General features: G+C 37.1%; 2 protein-coding genes across 6 annotated transcripts in view; one reads left to right on the top strand and one right to left on the bottom strand.

Moving 5' to 3' along the window:
- The window catches only part of HEATR5A (HEAT repeat containing 5A), a 110,643-nt gene extending 101,530 nt beyond the window's left edge, over positions 1-9,113 (top strand). For 3 of the 5 annotated variants that reach the window (XM_081229682.1, XM_081229680.1, XM_081229681.1), the window contains 4 exons: positions 369-593; positions 5,819-5,973; positions 7,106-7,319; positions 7,609-9,113. In XM_081229682.1, coding sequence (XP_081085808.1) covers positions 369-593; positions 5,819-5,973; positions 7,106-7,319; positions 7,609-7,916 — 902 coding nt within the window. In that variant the 3' untranslated portion in view covers positions 7,917-9,113. The remainder of the gene's footprint in view (positions 1-368; positions 594-5,818; positions 5,974-7,105; positions 7,320-7,608) is intronic. The other 2 variants (XM_081229684.1, XM_081229683.1) reach the window with 1 other exon arrangement.
- LOC308614069 (uncharacterized protein) overlaps positions 1-16,032 on the bottom strand; it is a gene marked incomplete at its 5' end in the record, with an annotated part of 71,048 nt that overhangs the window by 10,163 nt on the left and 44,853 nt on the right. Inside the window, one exon of the mRNA XM_081228280.1 lies at positions 10,012-10,132. The remainder of the gene's footprint in view (positions 1-10,011; positions 10,133-16,032) is intronic.

The raw sequence follows: 16,032 nt of genomic DNA, 5'->3' as shown, positions 1-16,032 counted from the left end.
AACATTGTGAATGTACTTAATGCCACTGAACTATTAAAAATGATTAAATTGGTAAATTTTTTGTTACATATATTTTACCACACTAAAAAGTAAAGATAAATTCAATGTTTGTCAACTACCAAATAAAACAAAATAACACAGCAATGGATAATGGTACTGTGATATACTTTAAATAACATCTCCAATTATAACCAAAATTTAATCCAACCTTTAAAATCTTAAAGTTATTTAAACTGTCTTAACAGTTATAATCCCTAATGGAGAATAATCTTAAAAGCTAGAAATCTTTGACATTATCTAACTCATTTGGTGATTTCCTTTGAGGAACTGTATATAGACTGAAATAGTCTTTTTTAAAAACATTACAGGAAGCATCTCAATCCTCCCTACTATACTGTACCTCACAATTGGAGTCCTCAGAGAAACTGCTGTGAAGTTACCTGGGGGCCAGCTTTCTTCAACAGTTGCAGCTTCCCTGCAGGCTCTGAAAGGAATATTATCTTCTCCCATGGCCCGAGCAGAAAAGAGCCATACTGCTTGGACTGACCTTCTCCGTAGTGCTTTAACAACAGTTCTTGACTGTTGGGATCCAGGTAATTTAGGCTCTTTGGAAGCAGTTGTTCAGTTTGTTTTAAAAAGCAAGAGGGACAGTTTTTTGAGAATAAGCTATTTACTTGATCATGTTTGGCAGTCTCACCTAAAGGAGACCACAATTCACTACATACTTGTTTAGAGGATATGTATCGTAGATAGAAAATATCTATGGTCTCATTTTAGTATCTTTAACGTTAATGCAATTAAATGACTGGCAGCCTGTATGTTGACAGTGAGAGACGTTCAAATGTAATAGTATGTTAATTTTAAAATACAGTATCATCCATGTCTAGCTGACAGAACTTTTTTAATACGCACAATGTACTGAAAACTGCATAAGGTACATATTATAAATATAATACAAGACTGATGTCCCTCCAGGACCTACTAGCTAAGTGACTAGACAAGTTATCCAACTTCTCTGAGCCTTAGTTTTCTCATTAACAAAATGAGGAGATTGTGTTGCAGGAGACTGTTAGAGCAATAACATAACATGCGAAAGCATCTCGCTTTTTACCTGGCATATATCTATAAATGATAGAAGTGATATCCATTAAACTTAGTTTTTCCCTTTGTTATTGTTGAGTAGGTCTTATTTTTTTTTTTTTTTTTTTTTTTTTTTTTTTTTTTTTTTTTTTTTTGTGGTACGCGGGCCTCTCACTGTTGTGGCCTCTCCCGTTGCGGAGCACAGGCTCCGGATGCGCAGGCTCAGCGGCCATGGCTCACGGGCCCAGCCGCTCCGCGGCATGTGGGATCTTCCCGGACCGGGGCACGAACCCATGTCTCCTGCATCGGCAGGCAGGCTCTCAACCACTGCGCCACCAGGGAAGCCCGAGTAGGTCTTATTTTCAACATTATGTCATGGTAATTGTAAAAAGTGTTTAGACATATTATAAATTATCTCCTTTTTTAAAAAAAATATTTATTTGGCTGCATCAGGTCTTAGTTGTGGCACACGGGATCTTTTGTTGCAGCGTGTGGGTTTCCCTCTAATTGTGGTGCACAGGCTCCAGAGCGCGTGGGCTCAGTAGTTGCAGCGTGCAGGGCTCTCTAGTCGTGGCTCACGGGCTCTACAGTGCACAGGCTTAGTTGCCCCGTGGCATGTGGGATCTTAGTTCCCTGACCAGGGATCAAACCCACATCCCCTGCATGGGAGGTGGATTCTTAACCACTGGACCACCAGGGAAGTCCCTATCCCTGCCTTCTTTTGTTCTGTTTATCAGTGTCACAATTCACCATATTCTATTTTGTATGGTAAAAAGGTTTCAGTTGAATTCAGCATTTATTGACCACCCACTTTGTGCCCAAAGTTGGGAGTCTAGGGGAGGCTAGTGCCTTAAGGTATGATTAATACCATAGGAGCTCCTTGAAGGCAACAGTAATGTCTTATTTATCACTGCCTTTCTAGTATTAAAAAAAGGAGATAGGGACTTCCCTGGTGGTCCAGTGGTTAAGACTTCGCTTTCCAGTGCAGGGGGTATGGGTTGGAAACCTCGTCGGGAAGCTAAGATCCCACATGCCTCGTGGCCAAAAAACCAAAACATAAAACAGAAGCAATATTGTAACAAATTCAACAAAGACTTTAAAATTGGTCCACATCAAAAAAAACCCTTAAAAACAAAAGACAACTGGCAAAAAGTTAGAGTAGTCAGCTCTGTTTGAGTGAATCAGGCAGAGTGTCAAAGTAGGGTTCTCTGGAAGCTCATGCTGAGATGGAGTTTGGGGAGCAAGAGGCTTATTAAGGAACAAGGCCTGTGAAGGGAATGGGAAAAGCAATCTTGGGCTAAAGAAGCCAAGCTGCAATACCAGCATCCAGCAAAGCTCAGCATGCCTGCTGGGCGGCTCTGAATATTGCCTGTCAGTGCCTCCCATAGGACAACAGTGTTTACACTCCCTCAGATGTGGCTGCCCCCTGAAGACGGTGATCTCAGTCAGGCAAACTCGGGGGGCTGAGGCCAACCCTGAGGAGCTAACAGCTGACCGCATGCCTCACAGCTGGGCAGCACCTACCCTCACTAAGGGGAGCTCAGTGGTACACCTCTGTAGCTACCACAAGAGTCTTCTCGAAACAGTCAGTTTCTTAAAGGATTAGAAAGCATTCTCCATTCTCCACATGGACACCAAAGAAAAGGATTCTCGCGCAACATTTTGATCTAAAACCAGCAGACCTAAATAGCATGGTACATTTGGGGACGGCACGTAGAGCAACAAGACAATGTGGGTTTGAGGGGAAAGAGTACGAGGGTGGTGAACGGTGATTAGTAAAGAGATGGGAGTTGGATGGTAGGTGGGGCCAGATGATGGAAGGTTTGGCATGATTGGTAATTTGGGCTGCCTTTAATAGGCATGTGTTCTTAAAACAGGAGTAAAGTGATGGGATTTGCATTTCTAAAGACAGTCTGGCAGCAGTATAGAGAAAAAAGCAAGACTGTTGGAGACAAGATAGTAGCAGTAATGATAACAAGGAATGAAATAATGAAAACTAAAATGTTTAGCAAGTATTAACAGAATTTACTGATAGTTTGGTTTAGGAGTTGAAAGGGGTAAGGTGAGTTGAGCGTTCATGGTGCCCTTAACAGAAATACCAAAGTGAGGGTTTTCAGGGGAAGATAGTGAGTTTATTTTGAAATGCCTACAGGATAATCAAGTGGAATGAAATATGAAGCGGTCTGGGCTTCAAGAAAGTCTGGCTAGAGATGGTTTTAGACTGCATATGTTTGGGAGTTGTCAGTGGGATGACTGAAATCACCTAACTTGGGTTTATGCAACAAGATGGGAGGAGATTCCGAATATAATGCAGAAACAGAAGCCAAAGAAAAGAGAGTTTTAATGACTCGAGAGTGGTCAGCAGTGTAAAATACACTGTGGAGACCACGCTCACAGTGTTGAGGTACGAGAGAGGAGTAAGGGAGGGGGAGGATCAAGTACAGGCTCCTCTCGACAGGGAGACGAGAGAGCTGAAGGAAGATACAGGGTCAAGGAATTTTATTTTTTTTTAGATGAGGCTCTAGTATGAGTTCATGCTTATGGGGAAAAAAAAGGTGGAAATGGGGTTGGAGTTGGAACTATTAGGGAGGGAAGCAGCATCCCTTTTCTAGGCAGAAAGGAAAAAAATTCACAGCACATTTAGAAGGATGAACCTCTGCCAGTGTGAGGGAGGAAAAGGAGGTAGGATGGAAAGTAATAGGCGTAAGTTGTTAGGTTGAGTTATGATGAGCTTGCCTCTTTCATCACACACACACACACACACACACACACACACGTTCTCTGTTGTCAGAGAATGAGGTTAGGACATTGAGGATTTGGACTAGCTACTGAGAAGAATTAAGGAAGGAGATGATCATGATAGGGAAAACATTTGCTACATAACAAATTGCTCCAAAACTTAGTAACTTCAAACAACAAACATTTGTTACCTGACAGTTTTTGAGGGTCAGGAATTGGGGAGCAGCATAGCTGGGTGGTTCTGTCTTGGGGTCTCTCTCTTGAGGTTACTGTTAAGATGTTGGCCAGGGTCACAGCTAAAGACCCCACTTCCAAGGGGACTCGATCATGGCTGCTGGTAAGAGGCCTCAGTCTCTCACTGGCTGTTAGTTAGCAGGAGGCCTCAGTTCCTTACCACATAGGCCTCTCCATGGGGCTTAATGCTAACGGAACCTTGCATCTATTGTAGGTAAAAGAGAATGGGTATAAAGGAATTGGGGCAGGGCTGGGAGAATAAGGGAATTTTAGAAGAAATGGGAAGAGGAACCCAGGAGAACTTTATCTTACGGAGGATAAAAAGACATTTTTACTAAACAGACTAGCTGTTGTAGTTTCAAGTTGCTCTAAATGACTAAATATAACTTGGCTGTATGTGAAGCACTATGGCATCATGGTTAACAGTATGCTTTCTGGAATCAAACTGAATGCCTTACTAACTGTGTGATTTGGGCAAATGACTGAATTTCCGTTCCTCAGTTTCTCATCCATAAAATGGGGGAAATAAGTGTACCTACCTCATGATGCTAATAAGGATTAAATATAAAGTGCTTATAATAATACTGTCATAATTTAAATGTTTACCATGCACCTATTTTACCTTAAAATTATTCAGATTATTTTTATAAAATAAATCCTACCCATCCATAGTATTTTGCTTTCATTGCTGCTGTGTCTCAGGTGTCAGCTCAAACACTAATTTCCTAAACCTTTCTCTGACCGCCCAGTGTAGCAACTCCTGGGTTGCTTTCTATTATCTCTTAATATATTTTTTATATTCACAGACCTTGTGACTAGCTGAAATCCTTTATTTACTTCTTGGTATATTCTGTATCTTCTCTGTAAATTGTATTCTCAGTGCCAAAAAGAGTGCTGGCACATAGAATATGTTTCTTAAGTATTTGATGAGTGAATGTTACCAAACCTTCTACATATATATGTAATTTTTTTCATAAGTAGAAATCCATTCTTACACAATTTAATGAGTTGAATTTGCCACACCTTTTCCTTTTCAAATAACATTGATTTGCCACAACAGGTTCATTAAAATTATTTAATGAGAGTATGACTTTGGGAAATAAAGTAAATTACATCCAGTAGAAAATTCCTTTAAATGACTGTGGTGCACACAGATATTTCCAAATTTTTCTGTACTGTTAAGAAATGGTATATGTAGCAAACAAAGTGCTAAGTTATTTTCGCTTGACACATGTATTATCAAAATATGAATACTTTAAACTTAACAAAGAAAAAACAACTGTCCAAGCATTTCTGTATTTCTCCACAATAAAAATAATAATATAACAGCTAATTTGTATTGAGCATTATGTGCAACATGCTATTCTGAATGCTTTGCGAGGATTAACTCATTTAATCCTCATAACCTTATAAATTTAAGTACTGTTACTTTCATTTTACAGATGAAAAAACTAAAGACGGGGTTAAATATCCAAAGTCACATAACTAGTTAATGCATATTCCTAGTAAATGTATATAAGTATTTACTGATGTCTTTACTTATGAAGATTATAATTTCTTTGGTAATTCTTGACTCTAGAATTATTTAAAATGCATATTTTAAAGCTACAGCATTTGCCAGGATTCTTAGTCAGTCAGTATTACTGTCTGTAATCCTTAGGTACACAAAAGAAATTACTACCAAACTAGAGACAGCTTCACAGCTCTATAAAACAGTAAATATGACAGTGTTGGGATCTGTTTCTCATAGATTATTTCTTTTTAGTAGCTGGAACACACCAAGAACTTGATGAAGTCAGTCTGCTTACTGCTATTACAGTATTTACTTTGTCTACCAGTCCAGAAGTAACTACGATCCCATGCCTTCAGAAGCGCTGTATTGAGAAATTTAAGGCTACTCTTGAGATAAAAGATCCTATGGTAAATGTCTTTAGAAGATGATGTTTGTAATAGGAACATGTTTAGGCTTTTGCAAAACTTTTCCTTATGATTTTGTTGATTCCAACAGAAAGTACCAGACTGAAATTTTTTATTTTTAGGTTTGGATTAATTCATATTCTTGGGTTGACAAAGTCAAATAATAATGGTCTTGTTTTTTGGCCCTGAGGATGGAATGTAGTTAGTTGGAGAAAGATAAAATATTTAAAAAAAATTTTTTTTTAAAAAACCTAAATTTGAAATAGGGGCACCTTAAAATTGATATATCCCTAGAACTTCAGTGGATTTCCTTTCAAAAAAAAAGGAAAGGAAGACTCTAGCATGTGCCTTCAGTATATGACCGTAAAATAATGGGACCTGTTTCAAAAGCAGCATATACAAATTAATCCCATTCCTTTCTGGCCCTTTTATTTGCTAAATTAATTTCCTATGCTGTTATGTGGTACGAAGTAAGTTTGTAGCACATGATCACAAATAGACTCCTAAAATTTAGTAACCAGATTTTCTCTCAGAAAAAAATAATCATTCAGATATCACAATGAATTGAATAAAGGATGGTTTATATATTTGATGTATAGTCATCTCCTTTTGTTCTCCTGTCCTATTTGTTTCCTCTAGCCTAACGGGAGCTTTATGTAGCAGTCTCAAAGTGGTGCCTCCAGTATGTGATGGCACATAATTAATATGGTCCAGACATGGTTCCTTAAAACCTTCATAGCATCAAATATATATGTGATTTTCATCTAAAACATTTTCCAAAATCTCCAAAATATTTTTCAAGTTTGTGTGTTTGTTTGATTTTTTACATTATAGAGAGACAAATGAGGGGGAAAATGGGAACTAGTCAAAAGAAGAAAAGTTAACCACTTTATTCCCACTGCAAGCTGTCACAACCACTGTTAGCATGCAAGTCTGAATACCTGTTAGTGCTTGGACTTCCAAAATTAAAGATAAATTAGAAATAAAATAAATTTAAGTGTGGGAGGGGAGGCTTTAAATTTTTTTCATTTACATTTTTTAATTTACTTTAAAAATTTACATTAAAACTTAATTTTAATATAAGTGTAAATTTATATTTACAGTTTATACTATTTTTGTCCTTTTTTCTGATTAGGTGCAAATCAAGACCTATCAGCTCCTACTTTCCATTTTTCAGTATCCGAATCCAGCTGTTTCCTACCCGTACATTTACTCTTTAGTATCCTCTATCGTGGAAAAACTGCAGGAAATAGACAAAAGGAAACCTGAAGACGCTACTGAGCTTCAGATCTTTCAAGAAGGCATAAAGGTCTTGGAAGCACTGGTAGCCATTGCTGAGGAACAGCATCGTAAGTGCTAGCACTAAATGCATATTAAATCAGAATCTGTCCAAAATCAGAAATTTAATGTTATTTAAAATGTAAAACATCCCATTAGTCACTTAGCATTATATTTTCACACTCATGGAGAGGCAGGTGTTGATGTTAATCCCAAGTATTGATACTGTTTTGTATTAATTTGGGAAAAGAGATTGGAAGAACTGCTTCCCTTCAAGTGGGGGAAGTATGTCCGGATCAAGTGTATAAGAAACATTTACATCCCTGAACCTGGGGCTTACATCATTTGTTTACTTTCCAGGTTCTCAGCTGGTGGCCTGTCTTCTGCCCATCCTCATTTCCTTCCTTTTGGATGAGAATGCTCTGGGATCAGCAACTTCCATAATGAGAAATCTGCATGACTTTGCTTTGCAAAATCTCATGCAGATTGGACCTCAGTATTCATCAGTTTTTAAAAGTGTAATGGCTTCCTCTCCAGCCTTGAAAGCCCGCCTTGAAGCTGCTATAAAGGGCAATCAAGAAAGTGTCAAACTCAAGATACCAACATCTAAACATACTAAGAACTCTGGAAAGAATTCAAGCATTCAATTAAAGACCAACTTCCTCTGATTTCTCTTTTTTTTTTTTTTGAACAGTAAGCACCTTAACACAATACTTGAGCATTTCTTTCACTTTGGGGGCAAAAGTGGCATTTTAGACACAAGTGCACCTGGAGGCTGTTTATTTTAACTTAAATAGCTTTGAAAAGTCACAGCAAACTTAACACTTTTTGTGGGTTTCTTTTTTTCTTTCTTTCATATAATAAAATCACAGAGCTGTCAGAATTCTTGCCAGGAATTTCAATAAAGTGCTAAAGAACTAAACTTAGAAAACCAACCACTGCTTTAAAAACAAAATTTATTTCTTCTAATAGTCCATACACACATAGTACTATGACAGATATAAATTTGACTCTAATATAAATTATCTGCATTTATATTGTATCTCGATTGCCAGTTTAAAATTCGGCCTTATTCAATAATTGTATTAGACTTTCTTGGATTTCTCAAACAACATAAATGATTGGAAAGCTATTTAGGAAACTTGGTTTAGAATTATCTAAAATATGTAATAGTACAAATTAATTAAGGCCCTACAGTGTGACTTAAGATTTGGTGTCTATAAATATCATGGCTTTTTACCATCGATTGGTTTTATTTGTATTGAGTTCAGAAAATTGAAATTTTAGTCATTTTAAATAGAATAGGGCATTTCCACTTCAATTTCTCACATGGATTTTCTTTTACCTCTGTTCCTAATAATTTTCTTCATTTTCATTTATGGCAAACATTCATACCAGTGAGTTTAATATAGATTCATATCTATATTTAAATTAACTATGGGTTTATATAAATGTCAAATTTAGTACAACAAATTTAGATCCTCAGTGAATACAAGTATGTTTTTTTAACATGAAACATATTTTAATATAGAAAGAATCTAATGATAAAGTCATATTGGTTGAAGGATAATTTTTAATTGTTGATGATCATTGACTCTCCTTCCACTTCAGTGTTATACTATGTGAATCAAGCACTGTGTCAGAACAAAGCATTTCCCTGTTAAAAATTAAAACCTGAAGTGAGAGGGGCATGTTCAGAATGGAGAGACACTTGGAGTCAAGCGAAAGCAATGTGATGGTACTCTATTTTATTATGTTTGTATATAAATACACTTGTAAATCGTTCAGAATAAAAACATTTGACAAATTCTAACACTACAATCAATTTTTCTAATTTACATAAATAAAGCTAATTTTCTTTATCATTCTTGTATTTGAAATTATTTTACTCACAAAAGGTGGCTGGTTAGTCTCACAGAGTCCAGAAAATGATTTCTGTGGAGCAAATAATATTTTCTCTGAAACTTAGCCTATTTTCTGAGAGGAGCCCTTTCTTTGGAACATTCTTTGCAATGGTTTGCATTCTTTGTCTTTCTAATTATCTCTATGAATTTGACTGTATACTCATTATTGTTTCCTTCACCTGAATGCCCTTCTCTCCCTTGTTCTATCTGGCTGACTCCCAGTCCTTTTAGGCCTGGTTTAAATGTCACTTCCCCTTGATAACTCCTTAACGCTTCTTACTCTCCTCTCAAACCAAGCAAATGTAACTGCTTCTTCATCTGTGTTCCTGCAGTACTTTATATATTCTTCTATGCATTGAACATCACACTGCATTTTAATACTCCCTTTTAGACTGTGTCTCAAAGGGAGACATTTTGTCTTCTGTAACTGCCTGTGTGGCATCAACTAGACACTTAAAAAACTTGAACTGCACTGGTGTAGGATGAATTTGAGCTCAGAAATGTATTCCTTTGCCAAGGCAAATGCTGGACTGGGATATTCTCAGGATATAGTTTTTTGATTTTTTTGTTTTTTTTGTATTGTTTTGTGTTTTGTTTCATTTAGTTTGTTCTTAAACATTAAGATTTCTGCTCGTCATTTAGTGACCTGGTATCCTGAATTGTCTGGATTTAAAGGTGCTATATGAATATCAATAGTTATGAAAAAATATGTCCAGTGTCATGGAATTAGGAACTTTGAGTTGGGCACAATTCTATAGGCTTTTTTAAATGTATCATCTTGTTTAATACAATATTGAATTAGTAAAGATACCCTTACTGATACAGAAATTAAGGCTTAACAGCTGAGACTTGAACCCACCTTGCTGATCCCACGTTCCAAGCTAGAGACAGAAAAGGTCCGTTGGTGGTCCAGATTCTATCAAGGTAAAGCTTTTCTCTTCTTTCACTGTTCCACATTCCTTTCAGAGCTTTCTTCACTCCTAGTTGAAGATATTTTCATTTAATATTTCTCCAAATTGCCACCAAAAGTTTTCTGGCTAATACAGCAGGAAAAAGTGGGAAAAATTTGTGACGTCTACAATTTCAATGGGAATAATGATTACATGATTAGTTGTTGATATAAGTTCTGATTTGTTTAAAGGTGAATAGTTAAGACTGAAAAACACATCAAAAATTCTTTACATCTGTTTTATTTTAACAAGTCTCCAGTTGTTATAAAGCAGTTGCACTTTAACTTGGTAATTCTTTACAAATTAAATGTGTTGAGCAATTTGGATGAAACAAAGTGGTATATATAATATTTGCTTGAGCTTTATGTTTTTCTAAGGGAAGAAATACAGCCCAAACTACTAGTTGAGTCTTTTATTTAACCCACTGTTTAAAAGCTTATCATGGAAAGACTTATAAAGTAACATCGGAAAGACCAGATTTCTATAAATAGAGCATCCGAAGCAAAATTTCTACTTCTATAAATCAAACTTCACCGTCCACCTAAAAGGAACATTAAGGCACTTTAAAAGATACAAATAACAGCTATAAAAGAGATACAAGGATAGTGCTATGGGAACCCAGGGAAGAAAACTGACGTTTCTGAGATGGACTTCTTGGAAGGAATATCATATGGTACAGGCTTAGAGAATAATACGTACTTGACGGAATAAATGTATAACCTAAGAGTCTCTTGTAACATTAATTTTGAAGAGACGAATTCGTTTTGTCTTTTTATTACAATATTAGTTTGCATTTTGAGGGAAGAAATTTCAACCCTCAAGCTAATAAACTATGATAATGTTAATACAAAACTAACAATATATGAAATAAAATCTATACTACCCAAAAACTATAGTTAAAATGTTGAATCATTTCTGGCCGTTTAATGATTATATTATGCTAACAGTCCTAAAGCTTCAGCAGTCTTCCTATATGTATCTTTCAGAGTCCCGTTAACATAATTGTAGAATCAAGGTAATTATATATATTGCATTTTCTCCATCAATTGAATGTACTTTCCTCTTTACGAATAACTTGTTAACCCTTGCAAGACCTCAATTTATCAGAAATATGGTTATTCAACTGCTGGCTGACAGTTTAATGAACTGTGCCTATCTTGACTTTTCTGTTTATCAGTCTATTTAACTGATGCCTCGGCTTTTAGCTTTGAGGAAATGGGAAATTTTGTGTTGTGATATAGAGCTGGAATGTATCCAGTACAGACCACAAATACAATCCTAGGTTCTATAAATTCAAAGGAGCTAGCTTCCTTTAATTGCCTTTCTGTTTGCTCAGGACTCCTGTGCTGTTCTACTTAGGAAATTATAAAATGATTCCACTGACTACTTGGAGAAAATTCTAATTACTTGATAGGCATTCTTAGCACATGTCCACATATCGTTCTCTGACAAAGTATTTCAGAAAATACTTATTTTTTTAAAGGACTCTATTTTTTTAAGAAAATTTAAGAGGTCATTGCTACCAATGAAAAACTAATGTTGACAATGTTTTGCTTAATGGGATCAAAATTTAATACTTTTCTCTGAAAAAAATCTAGATGCAAAAAAACTTTATATGCAAATATATATATATATATATATATATACACACACACACACATATATGCATATACACACACCTATCAGCAGTAGTGGACTGCTTTATAACATAAAACATTCCAAGAAAGAACAAAACAAGTGAGATATTTTTTAAAGCAATTTAAAGTATTCCAATGACACAGCAAAAGCAATTCTGTTAGTGTTGTTATTGGGCTAGTACAAGTGTCCTCAGGAAAAAAAAAAACCCAACATTCATATGCAACCAAAACTGATGCTCTCTGGTGAACAACAAGCCTATAAGTCCAAATATTTCTCTGTTAGTTACTTGTTTCTAATCTTAAAGCTTTGGGCCTGGTAGTTTGCAATCAAATGCTGGAAGAGTGCTCACTGCTCCCTGAATTGCCAGGGTGACTTGTTTTCTCCTACCTTTTCCTCCCTAGTAGTGTCAGGTACTAGAAACACATCATCTAGGCCTTCGTTTAAACACAAAAGCTTCATAAAAACAGATTTGCTAAATTATGGAAATGCTTTTGTTTCAGCAGTCAACACACTCTTGTGAGTCAATATCAGATGAGAAATGGTTAGAACATGTACTTCCTATTCCCCAGTCAGCTGTATTGTGACTCTGCCATTTGCTATAGTTTCAATTGCAAATGCTTTCTCTTTTCAGTAATAATGTGACCATTCTGATTTCTCAATTTTGTAGAAAAATTTTTGTAGAATTTTCTACAATATGAAAATGTTTCTTTAGTTGTTTGATTTATATTCTTAATATAGTACTGGAACTTCCAGAAATCACCTACTGTCTGTCTCTGGGCAAACACATGCCTAAATCATTTATCTTACATATGACACCTAAAGCACAAGTGGCTTTATCTTTGAAGTCCAAAGATAAATTGGACTTCATCAAAATTAAGAACTTTTGTGCTTCAAAGGACACCGTCAAGAAAGTGAAAAGATGGGACTTCCCTGGTGGTCCAGTGGGTAAGACTCTGCGTTCCCAATGCAGGGGGCCTGGGTTTTATCCCTGGTTGGGGAACTAAATCCCGCATGCATGCCACAACTAAGAAGTCTGCATGCTGCAATGAAGATCCTGCGTGCTGCAACTAAGACCCAATGCAGCCAAAATAAATAAATATTAAAACAACAACAACATTATAAGAAAGTGAAAAGACAACCCACAGAATGGGAGAAAAAAATTTGCAAATCATATCTAAATATATATATATAGAGAGAGAGAATATCCAGCATATGTAAAGAACTCTCAAAACTCTACAATGAAAAGACAGGGCAATTATAAAATGGGCAAAGAGTTAAAACAGACATTTCTCCAAAGAAGATATACAAATGGCTAATACACACATGAAAAGATGCTCAGTATCCTCATTCATGAGGGAAATGCAAAACCACAATGAGATACCACCTCATTTGATCACTAGGATGGCTGTGATCAAAAAGACAGTAACAAGTGTTGGGGAGGACGTGTAGAAATTAGAACTTTCTTACATTGCTGCTGAGAATTTAGTGCAGTTGCTTTGGAAACAGTTTGACAGTTTCTCAAAAAATTAAACATAATTAACAATATGATCCAGCAATTCCACTCCTAGGTATGAAAGAATTAAAAACAGTCATGCAAAAACTTGTACATGAATACTCACAGCAGAATTATTGATAATAGCCAAAAAGTGGGAACAACCCAAGTGTCCATCAACTCATGAATATATAAACAAAATTGGTATATCCATTCAATGCAATATTATTCAGCCATAAAAGGAATGAAGTACTGATACATGATACAATGTGGATGAACCTTAAAGACAGTATGCTAAGTGAAATAAGCTAGACATAAAATGCCTCTTGTTATATGGTTCCATTTTATGAAATGTCCATTGATTTGAAATATTTATGAATAGGCAAATCCATATAAACAAAGTAAATTACTGGTTGTCACGAGCTGGGGAAGATTGGAGGGGAAGGTGACTGCTAATGGGTATGGGGTTTCTTTTTGGAATGTGGAAAAGGTTCTGGAATTATATAGTGGTGTTGGTTGCATAACCATGTGAATATAGTAAAAACCACAGAATAGTACACTTTAAAGGGATGAATTCTGTGGTATGTGAATTTGTAATGGGTTGAATTATGTCTCCCCAATAGATGTCTTAAGCCCTAGTACCTCAGAATGTGACCTTATTTGAAAATAGGGTCATTACAAATGTAAATAGTTACAGTGAAGTCATATTGGAGTAGGGTGGGACCTTAATCCAACTTGACCAGTGTCCTTGTAAGAAGAGGACAATGCCACTGGAAGACAAGGAGACACACAGACACAGGAAGACAGACATGTGAAGATGGAGGCAGAGCTGAAATTATGCTGCCACAGCCGTGAAATGCCTTGGCCTACCAGAAGCTGGAGAAGCAAGATCCTCCCCTAGAGGCTTTGGAGGGAACATGACCTGTCAACACCTTGATTTGAGGTTTTAGCTTTCAGAACTATGAGAGAATAAGTTTCTGTTGTTTAAAACGAGATTGTGGTACTTTGTAATGGCAGCTAGAGAACTCACACCGATTTATATCTCAAGTTTTAAAAAAGGAGTTAGTGGGCTTCCCTGGTGGGGCAGTGGTTTTAATAGAAAAATTAAAAATAAAAAAACTCAACAATGGGGACATATAAAAGTATAAAATAAATGTCCATGAGTCTATCCTAATATAAATTATTGAATAAATAAATGGTGGAAAATAGACAAATCTCCCATGTAGAAGAATTCCAAATAATTTATGAAACCTAACTCCCCACCCCTCAAGTGTGGGTTGCACATAGTAATTTCCTTTCGAAAAAAGGGGGAGGACTTCCCTGGTGGCGCGGTGGTTAAGAATCTGCCTGCCAGTGCAGGAGACACGGGTTCGAGTTCTGGTCCAGGAAGATCCCACATGCCGCGGAGCAACTAAGCCCGTGTGCCACAACTACTGAAGCCCACGCACCTAGAGCCCATGCTCCGCAGCAAGAGAAGCCCTCGCAATGAGAAGTCCGTGCGTGGCAACAAAGACCCAACACAGCCAACAATAAATAAATAAATAAATGTAAATAAATAAATTTATATAAAAAAAAAAAAGAATCCACCTGCCAATGCAGGGGACAAAGGTTTGAGCCCTGGTCCCGGAAGATTCCACATGCCACGGGGCAGCTAAGCCCATGTGCCACAACTACTGAGCCTGCACTCTAGAGCCCGCGAGCCATGACTACTGAAGCCCACAAGCCTAGAGCCCATGCTCTGCGACAAGAGAAGCCACTGCAATGAGAAGCCCGTGCACCACAACTACTGAGCCCGCGCACCTAGAGCCTGTGCTCCGCAACAAGAGAAGCTACCACAATGAGAAGCCTGCGCACTGCAACGAAGAGTAGCCCCGCTTGCCACAACTAGAGAAAAGCCCACATGCAGCAATGAAGACCCAGCACAGACAAAAAATAATAATAATTATTAAAATAATAAATAAATTTAGAATATTAAAAAAGGGGGGGAGGAAAGAATAACTTTACATTGGAGAAATCTTAAAACACTACCTTAGTCAGGTGATCAAGATTAACATCAACAATTATAAGTCATGTTGATAGTATGTCCCCTTGATATGATATGATGAGAATGGCACTTTACCTCTGTGGTCTTCTTTCCAAAAACCCATAACCCCAGTCTAATTAACCCATAACCCCAGTCTAATTATGAGAAAAACATCAGGCAAATCCAAATTGAAGGGTATTCTATGAAACACTTGGCCAGTGCTTTCCAAAACCATCAAGGTCATCAAGAACAAGGAAAGTCTGAAAAACTATCACAACCAAGGAGGGCCTAAGGAGACAAAAATGTATCGTATTCTGGATGGGATCCTGCAACAGAAATGGGACGTTAGGTAAAAACTAAGGCTATCTGAATACAGTATGAACTTTAGTTAATAATAAAGCATCAATATTGGTTCACTAGTTGAAATGTACCATATTAACATAATATGTTAATAACAGGCAAAACCGAGTGTTTGGTATATGGCAACTCTGTACTACCTTCACAACTTTTCTGTAAATCTAAAACTATTCTAGGGCTTCCCTGGTGGCACAGTGCTTAAGAATCTGCCCACCAATGCTGGGGACACGGGTTCAAACCCTGGTCCGGGAAGATCCCACATGCCGCAGGGCAGCTAAGCCTGTGCGCCACAACTACTAAGCCTGCGCTCTAGAGCCTGTTAGCCACAACTACTGAGCCCACGCGCCAAAACTACTGAAGCCCACGTGCCTAGAGCCCGTGCTCCGCAATAAGAGAAGTCACTGCAATGAGAAGCCTGCA

The sequence above is a fragment of the Mesoplodon bidens genome (assembly GCF_964165515.1).
Source record: "Mesoplodon bidens genome assembly, chromosome: 3".
Classification (NCBI taxonomy): domain Eukaryota; kingdom Metazoa; phylum Chordata; class Mammalia; order Artiodactyla; family Ziphiidae; genus Mesoplodon; species Mesoplodon bidens.
This window is presented reverse-complemented; position numbering and strand designations above follow the sequence as displayed.